Below are 17,183 nucleotides of genomic sequence, written 5' to 3'. Positions count from 1 at the left end.
CTGTTGTTGTAGCCCTCTCAGCAGCATGATATCTTGGATCAGTATATTCAACAAAAAACAAGCAAGCTCTCATCACCTGGCAAGACAATCCATATGCATTGTCACACTGCTGTCCAGATGATGTTAGTTGGTGTATTAGTACTCTTGTAACACTGTTAAACAGCCATACTTCTGAATCCTTAAGTTCCACAAGGTACACTCTCATAGTAAATTTTAATCCATACAGGTATTTGCATAATATTTCGCAATGATGATAATTGCTAGCAGTTCCTTTTTGCTATGCAGTTATGAGTTTCAGAGGTGCTCAGCGTCTAACTAGAATACACAGTCACGCCATCCATGACATCTTGAACGAACCTGTGACAACACTACTTTAGAACCGTTGACACTGGTGCTTGAATACAGGATAAATGAAACATCCTACTGGGGAGATGGTAACACTGACATAACAGCTGAAATAAGCTTCATTGACTGATTACATTAATCAATCCACCTAATGTGTATGAGCCATCTCTAGTAAATACTACGAATAGTATCACTATAATCACAAAGTTTACCACATAGTGTGAATAGTACGATATGAAGCAGAGGAGACTGAACATTATATTCTTAGTCTTAGACCAGGGCCCGTCTTTGACGGCCTCAATCTTTGCATGATCTGTGAATAATTCATTGCTGCCTAAATATGTGGCAAAATATTCATTTGTGAATACGAAAATACACAATTTCAATTTCAAATGTTTACTTTATATACACAAGAATATCAACTTGAAGTATTTAACAGCATCATACAGTCACATACAAAGATGTAACTCGTATAGTTGAAGTAGTATTCCATTTGGTAGTCAAATAAATCCAATTCCTTTAGCATTTCACAAATGTTCATTCAGTAAATTATACAGGTAGGCCAAACATTTTAACTTGGAACTCGCCTGTGTGTGTGACATCTGGTCTTATTAGCACCAAAGAAAACTCCAACAGCAGCCTCCTGAGCTTTCAAGTGCCCACAAAACACGTGTTTAAGCTTGGATGTGCTGATGTGATACCATAACGTCATGAATGATTTCTAGCCATCATTAGTTACTTACCCATTTTACAGTACCACCTTCTATGGGCAGAAAGCCAAAAAATTGTCAACAACATTCACATTCAAGAATTCATGCTAAATGCCAGTTTATCAGAAAATAAATATAATATTAAATATTTAGAAGAAACTTCTGTGTGTTTTGGGGGAACATATCTACAACAGATGAATGTAAAGTCAAGTGAAAGTTGTTGCTGAATGTTCATTGCAAAATGATTCAAACAGGATAATCTATGTAGGAATTCACCTTGTGGCTCAGAAAGCAAGAATTGTGATTCCATTTTGACTTGTTTCCTTTGCCATAGCTATACTAACTACTGGACAATATGGTTTAAGACCAACCATATCATGATGTAGGCCAAAGGTTCCATTGTAGCTAGTATTCTGTGAAGTCCCACTTCTCTCCCTCTGGCTTAAAGTAGATACATAGATTTATTTTTTGTTTGTTCAGTTGGGGCAACCAGCAACAATGCTCTTCTCTTCCTCTGTTTCTTCAGTCATGTCAGCTTCTGGTTCCTGATCCAACAAGGATTCCAGAAGTTTTCAGTAACATACAACTTCAACTTATTTATGCATTCGACATGCACTCTTGTGCCATAGGACCATTGCAGTTTGTAGTTCGAATGAAATGAGGAGGTAGGAGTAAGGTAGGAATTCTATGTACTAGCCCCGATGAAGCCGCAAAGGTGGAACGTTGGTTCAAGTAAAAAAGTTATTTTATAATTATATGAAGTTTCACCTATTGGCTTTTTCATGTAAATAATAATTTGGCACATACATCTTAAACACCTTATGTCATGTATGTGGAGACAAATAAAATGAAATTAAAACGACTTCTGATTCTTTCCAGGGGAAACCCATTAAAAACTACCACAATTGAAATTAGTTTTAAATACACTGGCTTTCATTGTTGCAACGTACAACTTGCTACTCTTTAACAAAGATGCAGTGAAATAAAAAAATAACATAAATTGTTTGAGAGTAAACTAAAGTAGTAAAAGGAAGCAGTATGTAATAAACAACTTCATGAATGGTTTCTACCAATCATTGACTAATTACCCATAATGTCATGAATAATTTCCAACTGTCATTGAGTAATTACCCATAATGTCATGAATAGTTTCTAACCGTCATTGAGTAATTACCCATAATGTCATGAACGGTTTCTACCAATCATTGACTAATTACCCGTAATGTCATGAATAGTTTCTAACCGTCATTGAGTAATTACCCATAATGTCAGGAATAGTTTCTAACCATCATTGAGTAATTACCCATAATGTCAGGAACAGTTTCTACCCATCATTGATTGATTACCCATAATGTCATGAATAGGTTCTATCCATCATTGAATAATTACCCACAATGTAATGAATAGTTTCTAACCATCATTGGCTAATTATCCATAATGTAATGAATGGTTTCTAGCCATCACTGATTAATTAATTGTGACAGATGAAAACAGTCACGTGTATTCTGTAAAAATAATAGTGGGTGTTTGTTAAAAAGACTTCGAGGTAAAAATAAGCATTAAACCTTAATACATTAAACCAGCACTATTATTTTCGCTGATAAAAAAAGAAATGAAATTGTTCTTGGCACAAGGTCCACCAAGAGAAAAACATATAAATCTGATATTTTGTGGAAAAAACTTGCTTGGCTTACCTTTTAACAAAGGTGGTTTCTTCTTAGCCGTGAGAAAAGAAAAGAAACATTAGATAAGTTCTGATAGTACGATGCACATATGATAAACATAATGCCAAAATACAGTCCCCGCCCAGTATTTAGTGGATAGTTTTAGGGATTATCACGCTGAAGAACGTTTAAAGAACGAAAGTTTTAGCCTCGTCTAAAACGCTTGATTAGCTTATACTTTGTATAAGCTAGTCTAATGAAAACTGAATGGCAAACAAATGATAATATTAAGAATTTAGTTTTAACGATGAGTTTGTTTCAAAGTTTAAAACATTCAAGCATTTCTGAAGCCATTTTGTTTCATTTAATTCGTAATATTGGTGAAAAGATCTATTTTTTTGCTCTCATTTTTAATACTCCAGGAATAAATTGATTAATTGTATTCCGACTGTTTTAAAGAGAGTTTATTATAAATAACCAACATTGAAGCTATACAGTCTTACATGATATTCATTTAAATGTTCTGATTAGAACAAACATACATCTCTACTTAATACAAAGGTAAACATCAATATTGTTTGTTCTCCTACAACTATACAGACACGTACAGTCATTATGACACACAACTACTTCTCTGGTTTGTCTACAGATGTCACTGTATCTATCACAGATCATCAGGAGAATAGATCGCCATGTTGCTGGTGCCGCCTGCAAACATTTGTGACGTCTCAGATCTTTCACTCCTAAAAACTTAATGCTATTTTCCACCTTTTATCTGTACTAGTGAGGAATATCAATATATGAGCTTAAGCTAATTGGTGTTTAAGTTAGATATGAGATGACATTAAGTATATCATTCTGGCCTTATAGTCATATAGCCTAATATACTGAGATGATTTATGGAAAAAATACTATTCCTTGATTAACAAAAATGAAGATTAGATTAAGGAATTAAGTGAACATGTACTATATATATTTCAATTCATACAAATATTTTCCAATGGTAGCTAGCACCTATGCAAAGATTGTCCTTTTTTTTCACTTGAAGTTATACCTGATGTTTATTAATTAGTTATCGAAAAATATTCAAATATATCGATAATAAAATTGATAAGAACGTTGCTTGTAATCAGTTATATTGAATTAAATAAAAAATATGTGAAACGTAGTTGACACATATATATGTAGGCATTTTTCTTGCCATGTGATAGAAGATGTTTTCAAATTCTGATTCTTTAACTTGTATGTGGATATTTTATTATTTTTTAAGCATATCAAAGACATTTCGTTATTGTAATTATTATTTTATATATTTGGTGTAATGCCTTAGCGACACATATTTGATTTTATTAATATGTATTTAAAGTAAATTATGAAAATGTAAAAGTATAAAATTTTCAATCTGATCCCACAAAATCCATTCACATTCTATTCGAATAACAAATTAGTATATATAATGGTCTTAAATTTTACTGTTGTCATAAATATGAACATATTAATCTCAGCAGCTCATATCTAGACTATATATAAACGGTCATAAATTGGACTGTTGATTAGGCTGCTGGCTTACAACTTTTTACATTCTACTGCTTCACGTAAAATATTCTGAAGTAATTAATTGTCTTTTGTGGTGGTTAATTAGCAAACGAGGCTACCCCCCCCCCTAAATCATTATTCATAGTTCGGTAACCGGTGTCATCTTCAGAGACTGTTGAGCAGCAGCATGCAAGATGTTACTTTCTTCTTCGACACACGCGGTTTTTTGATACTGAGGTTCTTTCCTTCCAGAAGTCCATTTATTCTTGAATGCGCGAGACAGCTTTTCTCTGTACCGAAATCCCAGCAATACTAGAGTAACAATGGCTACTGCCGCTGCTACGACAACACCAATGATTATTTGCCGCCGTCTGTTCTCTAAAAAACAGCCCAACCCCTCTTCAGAAACCTCCGTAAGCAGCACGTTCTCGAGACCTGGAGGGTCGGCACATCGGACATCGGTGAGGTCACTTAAAGTTGATGACGAGAAATTCTTCTTGTTCAGTAAACTCCATAACCACAGAAGGTCACAGTTGCAGAATAGAGGATTGTCCCTGACGTCCAGCACATCAAGCTCATCCCACGAAAGTAAATCATATTGAAATGTAGTAAACGCGTTACCTCTTAAACTTACAAATTTTAGATGAGGCAGTCCATCAAAAGTTTGATGATCAATTTTACTAAACATTTTGTTGTGGTTTATCACTAGTTTTTGTATATTACTGTTATCTGCAAAAGCTTCTTTTTGAATTCTAATTAATTTTTGAGATCCACAGATCTCAATAATGCGAAGATACTTCAATCTCTTAAAACACAATGGTTTCAACTCTACGAAATTATTTTGACCTATGTTGATTTCTTCTAGACGTCGCACATCAAATAATGCATTGGTAGGAATTTCGTCAAGTTCATTGTCATGAAGCCGAAGAACAAGCAACGAATTCAGCCACCTAAATGCTCCAAGTTCTATTGTTTGTATTCCACAGCCATCAAGTGAGAGCTCTTCTAATTGTCTCAGAAGCGAAAAGGCTTCCTCTGGAACAATACGAAATGAATTCAGCCCAATATCCAGTTTTAACAGCGTTAGGATGTCATGGAATGCATGAGTTGGAATCTCCGTAATTTTATTGTCTCTCAACGAAAGTGTTCTCAAGCTCCCTAGACCTTCAAACGCAGCATCAGAGATAGAGAAAATTCGGTTCTGTGAAAGGTCTAGATTTTCCAGATTATTGAGAACACTGAAAACATTTGGAGGGATTTCTTCCAAAAAATTCTCATTCATTTGAAGAACAGAGAGTTTTTCTAAGCCAATGAACGTTTCATTTTCAAGCGAAGAAATCATGTTTCTACTCAATAAGAGATACCTTAGGTTGTTCTGTTTTTGAAAATTATTTTTACCGATTGTTACTAACTGATTATGCGAAACATCCAAGTACTTAAGATTATGGTAGACACTAAATGAAGCCATGATTCCTTTAATATGGTTGTTTTTCAGAACCAGTTCACGAAGTTCTGGGTTCAGAGTGATTGGGACAACGTCCAGATTAGCAGAATCGCACATGACACGTAGATTCTCGTCATCGCAATGACACTTAACCGGACACATAGCAACGACATCTGTCCACAGACATGTAAAATAAAACAGCAAAACAACAATACACGGAGAGCCCCTCAAACGATGCATCACTGTCTTCTGGAGTTTGAAATCTGGAAATAAAGAACCAAATAATTTTATAATAAATTAATTAAGGATTCCTTTGTTTTACAAATGTTACATAATCTTAAATTCTCACACAGAAATTCATTAAAACAGATAAACATAGCGTACACAGTGTGTTTGAATATATTACTGTGCTGGACATATGAGTAATTTTGATTTGTTAGCGTATTTATATTAATGCTACGATCTTACCTGTTTTCTTAATAACAATTAATCAAGGTGTTCATTGGGTAACATAAGTAGGGCCACATACATTAGAATCAATACTTTTGTGATATCATTTTCTACAAACACAAAGATTATTACCGGTTTCCTTACCGTAAACCACAGGGGGCTGGTACGAGTCGTTTAAAACTCAATAATCTCCAATAAAATGAAAAAAAAAGAAGAAAATATTATTAAAATATTTTTTATTTCAGCAGCGCATATAGGACAAATTATTTAAGGCCAACAGAAATATGTAATGTCAGTGATTTCAGTGTTTATACGGTAGATGGGACCATTAAACAGTGGTATATCCATTAGTACCGGAACTGACCGTCAGATGTCTTCCGTTAAGGCTCCACTTGCTCTCGTAGCGACATCCTGTTAAATATAGGAAATAGATATTGATCGACCTCGGGTGATATGTCTGACCGCTGGTGTAGTTAATGAGAACTAACTAGTAAAAAGGTAACTTACTCTTTCATTGTGGTAACTTTGAAAGACGTTGTTCAATGTTCTGATAAAATCTGTTTTAGTAATTAGAGATATTTAGTAGGTTTTGCTTTATACCATAAAAGAACAAATATCGAAATTTGATTCCTAAAAAAAACATATAAATCTACATTTCACCCGATTTATTACATGCTGCGTTTACATATTTCAGTATATTTTATCTAAGAAATAGGGAAACAGTTATGTATTCACAAGCAAAAAAATATATAAAAAAATTGTAATTTAACGGGAATTATCTATCTGACTCAAGTTTTAAACTCTAGTAGCAAATTCGATGGTAAATAGTAAGAGTTTTAAAATGATTGTGATTCGATTTGTATTTTTTGTATTCATCGTATAGCGACTAAGGCTATCTGTCGCTTGTGATTCGAATAGAACAAAATATGTTTATTAAAATATCTATAGAAATTAGGAATTCAAAGTAAAAGCTTTCATATGATTTAAAACACGTTTTCAAGATTAATGAAAATTGATAATGACTATTTTTGAAAAAATAATCCACTTCCGCTCTTGTGATTGTGTAATTACTTTATTAAGGTACATAAACGTATAGAAATTTGTATAATAAAAAGTATTCAAATATTTCTACGAAACCTTGTAAAAAATATATGTTTATAAAAGCACTATGTATACGTACGTTTATTATATCACTCTTATCACTTCGAGCTTATAAAGCTTAACGTCAGATCAGTAGTATTCCAATATGACTTAATACGCTAATATTAACTCCACCTACTTCCGTTAAGCAGAAATTAATGCATTCAATGCAGCAAGTATCAAACAAATTAAGTCCCTTCCAAACACTGAAAGCAAGATATTTGGTTACTGACGAAATCAACTGCCGTATGTTATTCTGTCATTAAGTCGTATTACATTCAAATGGAATCACCAGAGAACTCATTATGAGGCACGTTGCTGTGCAGTAGAATACTAAAGTAACCCAGCGGGGATAGTTATTAGAACGCTAATGCTCTTGTTTTCAGTGGGTAATATTGTGACTATACAATACAGCCATGCATTTGGTTAGGATAAGTATACTTAGGAAACACCAGCCACTATCACGCTCATACAGAGAGTTTTAGACACAAATTTATTGCAGCCAAAATCAATATCTGAAGAAAAACAGGTGAAAATAGAATCAGTAGTTCAGGAACCCTGCTTAAGAAAGTAAAACATTGATAAAATAATGGTCATGTAAGTTCATTGTCCTGTTAAGCTTGAAGGTTCCTTGTAAATCTTTAGATAAACTGGAATAAAAACGTAAACAAATTTACTTACAACATTTTAATTATTCATTGAAGACTATTGGGAATAAAAAACACGAAACGCTAAACAAATTCACGTAAGCGCTTTCTAAGCTATCTAGTCACTCTGAATTTTAGAACAAGACTTGAAAATAATTTATTGTAAGTTTAGCAGAAGCAATCAAATCTGGTTTATGAGGACCTTGTAGCTTAGATTCCACATCACTGTTGGTTCGTCGACCTCGAAAGGTCTAATGTACAGTCTCTGTCGTCCACTAATCAAATGAGAAGAATAAAAAAAATTCTAAATTGGCAATAATAAATAGAGAGGTGATAAATTTGTAAGGAACTCTTACGTACAAACTATATCATGAAATTCAGAAGCAAATTGTAATCTAAATCTATAAGGATGCATAGATTATGGTGTATACATAAGCGCAACTCCCCTTTCTGAAATTAAAATTTAAAGTTATTTACTGCCAAATCAAATTTTATCACGTGCTCACTGTTATCTCACCCAAACAATAATTATTGATTAAGAATAGGTTAAAATACCATAAATGAAAATTAAGAAAAATCGCAAAATCAATGTATACAAAATTAATATGCAATATCCTTAAATATATAAAAGCAAAAACTAACATCATGGAAGAAAATGAAGTAATAGTAAATACATATAATATACTACAACTAAAAATATAATTGGTTATAAAACAGAATTATGATTTCGAAGCATAAATGATATTTGTATTTATTGCAGAACTACTAAGGCTATCTGCCGCCATCCTTGATTTGAACTACTGACCAGACGGAAGACGGTCAGCCAACAGCACCATACTACCCATTACACATGCTAATGGACTGACTGTTTGTCTTATAACGCACTTATAACTTAAAGATAGGAAAGTATTTTGTAGCACCGATTCAAACCCGGCTCGTCAAATCTAGTACTCTACCATAAGACCAATCTGTGTCCTAAAACATAAATGGAAGTAAGTTACAATCATAAAACTGGATAAAAACCGCTCAAATCAGATATAGATACACAAAGGAGGACTAACACATCACTTTAAAGCAAAATAAACAAATATATAAACCTAAATGTGTTTCTATATGTTTCCATTAATGGAACGGAATATAAAAAAATCCAGAAAAATAATACAATAAAAATATATAAGTTACAAATTTTAAATAAATCATTTTAAACTGAGTCAAACTTACGAATAGGAATAAATGATAGATAAAAAATAATAATCCATACATTGGAATAAAATCAAGTTGAAATCATTATCAAACCAAAGAGTACAAATTTATTTTTGTTTTAAACACTTAAGCTGAAACGTCAAGTCATAAAAAGAAAATACACTGAAATAATAATAAAAGTGGAAACTAAGAGAAAAGCACATGTGCAGTTTTAAAAAGAAAATCAAATTAAATTTTACAAAACAGTGCCAGTGCACAGCACAGAAGAACAAGGAAATAATACATATATTCACATGTTCATGTAAGTTCCAAGTGGTTATAGTGAATGTTAGAGAGAAGACTTTCTAGGTCAATGGTCGACATGAAATCCGTTAAGGAATCCTAATAGATCATGTCTCTGGCTTTCTGCAAGTCTTTTTAGTCCAATTTCAGGTCCTTGTTGGTCCCAGATGTCAACTGTTGGTCTCAACTTTGCCAAATGTGTTCATTCCAGAGAAGTAGCTTCCTGGTCTTTGTCCAACAAATGGTAATAATTAATGTTTTGCTACAGATAGATTCACATTGGCTCGGACAGTGATTACTAATAACATTGGCAGTCCAATGTTTTGATCCTTATGGTGGTTGGGATTGGGCTGGTTTTATTGTCTTGGTAGCTGCTGACAGCTTCTCATTGGGTCATTTACTCTTCAGCTTGACAAGCTGTTTCTTGTTCTTTTCATACCATCGTTCTACAACTCTGGTTGGTGGAAGCCATGGACGGGCACTCCGTGTACTGGAACTGTTTATTATTATTATTATTTGGTGATGGATAGGTATCTGCACCTGCTGGTGCCACAACTAGTCCTAGACCTTAAGGACAGTTAGCTGGAACATACATGTCTTTGTGTTAGACACTCTAGAATTCTATTGACAAAACAACTGAGGCGTGACTTGGCTCTGGCCTGAGTTCATCCAGTCTCACGTAGAAACAGGCAGATAAATTCATCGAGTTATTAGAAACGTGATACTTTACAATAAAGAAACAAACAGCTAGCACTAGCTGTTGTGACTGTTATCGGTCAGAAATCCAGGCCACAACATATTTTAATGTCAGCTAGAACATCAAAGTCCAAGAAAAACTACAATACAAATATATAAAAATACAACACATCATTCAATGGTGAATATCATTAAGTATTGAAAAAACAGTGCTGATCTCCTCTGTTTAACGCTATTAACTAGACAAGGCCTTAGGAGAGAGTGAGCACTCTACTAGCTTTATGATAGGTACTTGTGAATTTATTGCAATTCCTTCAGAGCACACAAAGAAAACTTGGGCTACAGTACTTACACTTATGTGAAATAACTCCACTGTCTGGTTGCTGAGTGTTAGTCTTCTGGAGCATTACTGTAACTGAAACCATACATTGGTTCTTTGAAAGGGCTCAATTACTTCACAGGCTACTGATCACTCTCACTCGTAACGCTTGCATACCTAAAGCAGTTAGGGATGACTCTTTGGTGGTTTGAACGGAAATCGTTATTTGAAAGAAAAAGCATCAAATAACCTAACATATGCTACTTGAACACCTCTCTTACAAGTTAAGCCTACCAATGGTTCAACGATAAGCCTGCAGATTTATAACGCTAAAAAATCCATCCGATTTTGATACCCGTGATGAGCACACCACACGTATCCCCTGGTGTAGTTTTGTGCTTAAAAACAAATCAAATCACGAATTTGAATGTATTTTGCCCTTTCCCCCAGAGACATAGCAGTAAGTCTGTAGGCTTATAACGCTAAAAACTAGGTTTCAATACCAGTGTTGGGCAGAGCACAGATCACTGTGTAGCTTTGCGTTTAACGAAAGACAAACAAACTTACAAATGAATAAAATCAAATGAATACTTTTAAATCAGGAAAATAACAAGTAATTTGAGATATTCCAGTTCTGAATCAAGAAAAGGAAACTTTCCAACCTAAACTTCTTTACGTGGAAAAGCCAATAAGCGATTTGTTTGTTTGTTTTTGAATTTCGCGCAAAGCTAAAGGAGGGCTATTTGCGCTAGCCGTCCCTAATTTAGCAGCGTAAGACTAGAGGGAAGGCAGCTAGTCATCACCACTCACCGTCAACTCTTGGGCTACTCTTTTACCAACGAATAGTGGGATTGAACGTCACTTTATAACGCCCCCACGGCTGAAAGGGCGAGCATGTTTGGTGGGACGGGGATTCGAACCCGCGACCCGCAAATTGTGAGTCGAGCTCTTTAACCACCTGGCCATGCCGGTGCCCGATAAGCGAAGAGAGCCTTCTGGATTGGGGTTTGAACTAATTGTCTGATCGTAACACAGCATAGTATTGTGACCATACTTATGGCGCAAAAGCCTTAAGAATGAAAATAGACGAGAGTGGCTTTTCCTCTTGGATAACTTATTGATAGAACAATGACCCTGTTAACCAGAGGTCATGGGTTTAACTCCAGTCCCGGAATCTATTTGAAATTTCCTTCATTTTAGAGTTACACATTTGTTGTAATTTCAGCTACCATGGCCAAATTGTTCTTAATTTATGGGAACTTGTCACTATATTTCTTTTATTGCTTTGCTTTGATATGTTTGGGAGAATCTCTTTACATTTTAAAGTTCGTTCAACATATGCAGAATTCTAAATGATAAAATCACTGGAAGAAGGAATGTAATAATATTCCTGACTGATATGACTCCCAATACAGAACAGATTTATTATGCTTGATTTTATATGCATATTTCTTTGATCGGATCATTTAACTTATAATCTCATTGAACTAAATTTGTATCGAAAGTGTAGTGAATGTGTAAACGTGAGCTAGATTGAGCTATATTTTACTAATTTTAAATTACTGTATTTCCAAGGTGACTTCAGTTCAACTATTTTTCTTCATATTTCGAGTGATTCCATTTTATTTCAGATCAACTAGTGTTTTCGTTAACAACCAAAGAGACTGCTTAAACCCTTATAGTAATTAATTTATCCAATAACAACATAAATTCTATATATATATATATATACACCTAGATTAAGAGTAAATACTAAATTTTTTATATGAACCTTAACAGTTTTGACAATATTTTAAGGTAATTAACCTTTTATTTTATTTCTAAACGTCAAAAACATACCACATAATTCCACATAGCCTAAATAAATCATAGCTTACTACCTCATACTAATAGAGAAATCTAATTTTGAGCTTCATAAAATACTTTAGATTTGTAAAAATAATTCAAAATCAATTACAAGTAATAAATTATCAATATGTCTACTTTCGAAATATTACATTAAACTTATTAACATATTTAAATCATTACTGATTAGTAGAAAAATCTTTATAAAATATAGGATAGAAACAGAACAGCAAACTATTTTAATACAATATTAATTTTGAAAAACCGTTTATATAGAAAAAAAATTATTTTATAAACTTAACTATACCATTACCTCTAGGCTACGCCGCTGTGTGTCTTAAATATGACTGACATGTCACAAGTCTTGAGATGTTTCAAAAAGAAATAGCAAAATGGAACATAGACATAGGTTTGCTCCATTATTTAAATAATTAATTGCATAACTACATCCTGAGCTTCTAAATAAAACTAATGACAGTTATATATACCTCCATGACTAAACTGTTACACATGTTGAAAATTCTGATATACAGCTACAGTAGTTATTTTAATTTCACACTCCATAAATATAATTTCGTGAGAAATGTTAACATAGCAATAAACATTTTAGCAGCGTGACTAACATAAAAATAAAACGTCAGGGTTTTAAATTATAACCCCAAGAAACCAGACAAGATCTACACATATATTTACCTATATTTTCTGTATTTATTAGAAACAAAACAGGATTTCTTAATGTCTTATATAATGCATGTGCCCATGGGGCTGCGAGAGGTTGTGATGGAGCTAGTAGTAATATGAACGAAAGTAAAATGTATTTGCATGTTTTGTAGCAAAATACGTCTATTGTATCTTATATATATTGCGAACCGCGGTGTTTGTCCGAACGTTCGTCTGTCCCCCGTTTGAAAAGCTGCGCTCGCAGGCAAAGCTCAACATTACTTTTTGAAATGACGGAGAACGGGCATGAATAATGTTGACGCCAAATTTTATTTCGCAAGCAGAATATTCTACACTAAGTTGTTAGGAATTAATCACAATATCATTCACATTTCAAAAATGTAACGTAACTTAAAGAATAAAATTGTAGGTTTACCGTATGTTATTGTTCAACGACTCTTAGCATGACTGAAATGTTCAACAATTACTTTTCGCCGTGGGCGGTATAAGTAACTTAGAGCTTTGAGTCTGAGTGAAACCAAGAATGCAACACAATTAACCTTTGTAAAGACCATGAAATAATTTAAATTGATAAGATTAACTTAAACTTTTCCCGTCACTGGGGACGGGTACTTTTGCTTGTTTGTAACAAGTCTTGCCTAAATATTTAGGAATGAATATCATAAATATCTGAATTAAAATGAATTAATCTCAATTGTGTAAGTGTACTACATTTTATATTCTTTTTCAACAGAATTATCAATATAAAATGTTTTTATATATGTTGATTACTCACAGCTAACAAAACAAGTCTTCCTTCTGATGTATTCACAATCTTTCTGTTGTTTAAAATATATATAGAAAATTAAAGGCTTAGGACATTAATGTAAAAGTAACAGGTAATCATAGTTCTCGGTTAACATTTTAATCTTTGTACTTTCAGTTACTCAGATCATCACCTGGAAAAAAATAATAATATGTCTCCATGACGTTAATTGCATACAAAAAGTACAAACAGATCCGATTGCTATAACCTTTCATCTTTCTTGTAAAATAAGTAAAAGCAGACACGTAAAAAATGAAGACTTTTATCTGAAGGTTTCGTAAGATTACTATAATAGTAGCCTGTACTTGATACATTTTCTCCGCTACCTTTGTATATAGAAGGATCTTTTGATTGAATTGATTTGTCTGGCTGAAAACAATGTAATGTTTATTGAATACTATGATAGCTGTGACTGCTTTCGGTGTACGTTGCTAAGACACACATTCTAAGTACTGGTATGTAAACGAAATTAAAACACTCCGAATACATTTTAAATATATATATATACGTATTTTTGTTTACTACCGTTTACATGAACGATGCTTCAAAATAGTTTGTATGAAGAAAGAGAGTCTTATTGTGTTCATTGTTATCAATTCAGAAACCTGGTACTTTACTTAATTTTCAATTTGTTGTTTGGTTAGCCATCAGATAATATACAAATGCTTAAGGTTACAGTACTATATGAATTTTCAGAACGAGCGTTTGAATCATTTCTCCATTAAGGAGACTTTATTTAAGGAAGTAAAACTTAAACAAAACTACAATATATGGTGCATTTTCATTTGCACAAGAGAAACCCGATAATAATTTGACCTTCACGTGTACAATTCACATTTGTAGATAATTGAGGATGTTTTATAATTGGCATTTTGAACACTAAATATCTAAATTTTAAATAGTAAGATATATTGTACTTTGTAGGACCAATTAAGGCTTCAGTATGTGAATATGTAAAGTCTCTTTCCTTATTATCACAGTATTCGGGATCTATATTTGAACATCTCTTCTGATTGTGGAGACTTGGAACCTGAATCCATATGTGTATTTCAATGACAAGCTACCATGTAGAGAGATTATGATTATGTCTGTTTGGCAGAGTACAATTAAACTGATGATGACTAGTAGCATAGATGCTTACACAGGACATTTGGACGATTTGCTCTTTGTTTATTTTTTATGAATTGACCAATGATATTTCTTTGATTAAGGTTTGTTAGTATAAAAAGCCCCGTGGAGACAATAATTATATGATTTCATACCATAACTTTTTCCATTTATTTTTAGATCAACGGTAAGTCTGAGGACATATAACGCAAAAAATCCTTCGTTGGGCAGAGCACGGATAGTCCATTGTGTAACTTTGTGCTTAAGAACGAACAAATAAACCTTTTAGAATGAATGAGTTACAGAAATTGATCTGACGAATTATTAAGTTTTTTTCAACAGCTACTTCTGACACATAGTTCGCCTTTACTGAAGAGATCTGTTCAACTATATAAAACTAGTAAAGGTCTATTTTATAATATTAAGACAGAAAATATGCCACTTTGTATAACTTCACTGGCAAATTATGTAGTAAGTTCGTTTTTGCAGTTAACATAGAAACTCCGCTCAACTCAGCGTATGTTTGATGTTTCTATGGAAATACTAAATATCATAAAAATTTTCCAGGCGAAGAATAATAACTCGTTATGTACACAATATTATGTGTGTGAATATTTAAACACGGAAAGTTTCGCCTAAAACTTAAATAGTATTAAAAGAGTAATAGGCAATATCTAATGTAACGTATAATAATAAAAATAATATTTCAAAAAATAATTTTACTATCATGGATGAAGTTTGGAGAAGTAACGAAATGAAAGTATAATGTTCATATTTATATAGTTTTCAGTAAAGTTTGTCTGTTTGTTTGAAGTTCAGCACAAAGCTACACAATGTGTTATCTGTGCTCTGTCCACCATGGGTATCTAGCGTTGTAAGTCCGCAGACATACCGCTGTGCCTTTCAATAAGGGCCCAGCATTGCCAGGTGGTTAGGGCGCTCGATTCGCAATATGAGGGTCGCGGGTTCGAATCCCCGTCCCACCAAACATGCTCGCCCTTTCAGCCGTGGGGGCGTTATAATGTGACGGTCAATCCCACTATTCGTTGGTAAAGAGTAGCCCAAGAGTTGGCGGTGGGTGGTGATGACTAGCTGCCTTCCCTCTAGTCTTACACTGCTAAATTAGGGATGGCTAGCGCAGATAGCCCTCGTGTAGCTTTGCGCGAAAATCCAAAACAAACAAACAAACAAACCTTTCAATAAAGAATTTTACAAGTACATAATTTAACGGCTGAGTTTTGCTAAAATAATACCCGATAGGCCGTTAAAAGGATATATGTTATTTTACGTTATTATTTAGATAATTAACTGCATATCTACTTGCATATATATATATACTTCTATCACTAACTAGTTACACGTTGAAAATTACAGCTGCAGTAGTTATTTTCACACCGTATAAATATAGCTGTTTATGAAAAATACTGGCGTAACAATAAACACTCTTAGTCGTATTTTATACTGAATAACATCAAAATAAAACGTCAGGGTTTTCAACCATAACCCAAAGAAACCGGACATCTATGGTAGGTTATTGATCATTCTCTGGTTTTATATCCGGAAAACGTCGAAAAAACATGAAAAATCGCAGAAACATCCTTCATATGGAGACGTTCTTCTTATAAGAAGACAGGGCAGCCGTTTTCCCTCAATTTGTGTTGCAAAAGGATCCTATCTCAAGAAAAGAGCTTTTCACTACTCATTCAACAATGTCAAAGATATTTGATTACAAGAAGCTAATACCTATAAATCTCAAATCTATTTTAACGGCTGTAAGAAGCTTTAGGAAAATTAAGATAGATTAGGCAAAATAAAATATAATAACGGGTTATATTAAGCAATCAACACTTCTGTCACGTCCTTGTCTTTTCCTTCTTTGTATTTTCCTTTCTGTAAAAATAAGTGCACAGTTACCCTTACAACATTGTTACGTTTCAGTTGAGAACAATACTGGACATTACCATTATGTTTGACAATGCATGGATTTTAACTATTCCTTCTCACACACAAAACAAATATAACTCCATCGGTGGATAACTCAGCGTGTGTAGCCGGCGAAGAATAAAGAACAGAGCTAGCCAGCTCCCTGTTAAGTGAATTGTATCTACATCAACTCCAAATTAACTCGCTCATCGTGAACCCTCGATAAGATATCAAGGAAATTACAGACTAGAAAGAAGACTTTATATTACTTGTAAGTTTATAAAACTTTTGTATATAAATCATTGTCTGTAAAAACTGTTATTGTAAATTGTATTATTGGTTGTATATTAAAATATATCTGTATTAAAAAAACTAGTGTGTATGAA

General features: G+C 33.4%; 1 protein-coding gene across 7 annotated transcripts in view; it reads right to left on the bottom strand.

Annotated features, from left to right (window-relative positions):
- Positions 1–4,043: 4,043 nt before the first annotated feature.
- LOC106458496 (chondroadherin-like) overlaps positions 4,044–17,183 on the bottom strand; it is a 55,942-nt gene continuing 42,802 nt past the window's right edge. For 6 of the 7 annotated variants that reach the window (XM_022384737.1, XM_022384735.1, XM_022384736.1 and 3 more), the window contains one exon: positions 4,044–5,962. In XM_022384737.1, coding sequence (XP_022240445.1) covers positions 4,395–5,939 — 1,545 coding nt within the window. In that variant the 5' untranslated portion in view covers positions 5,940–5,962 and the 3' untranslated portion in view covers positions 4,044–4,394. Of the gene's footprint in view, positions 5,963–10,469; positions 10,614–17,183 lie in introns of all 7 variants that reach the window. The other variant, XM_022384734.1, reaches the window with a different exon arrangement.

The sequence above is a fragment of the Limulus polyphemus genome, unplaced genomic scaffold (assembly GCF_000517525.1).
Source record: "Limulus polyphemus unplaced genomic scaffold, Limulus_polyphemus-2.1.2 Scaffold476, whole genome shotgun sequence".
NCBI lineage: Eukaryota > Metazoa > Arthropoda > Merostomata > Xiphosura > Limulidae > Limulus > Limulus polyphemus.
The sequence above is the reverse complement of the archived record's forward strand: the minus strand, read 5'-3'. Positions and strand labels throughout refer to the sequence as shown.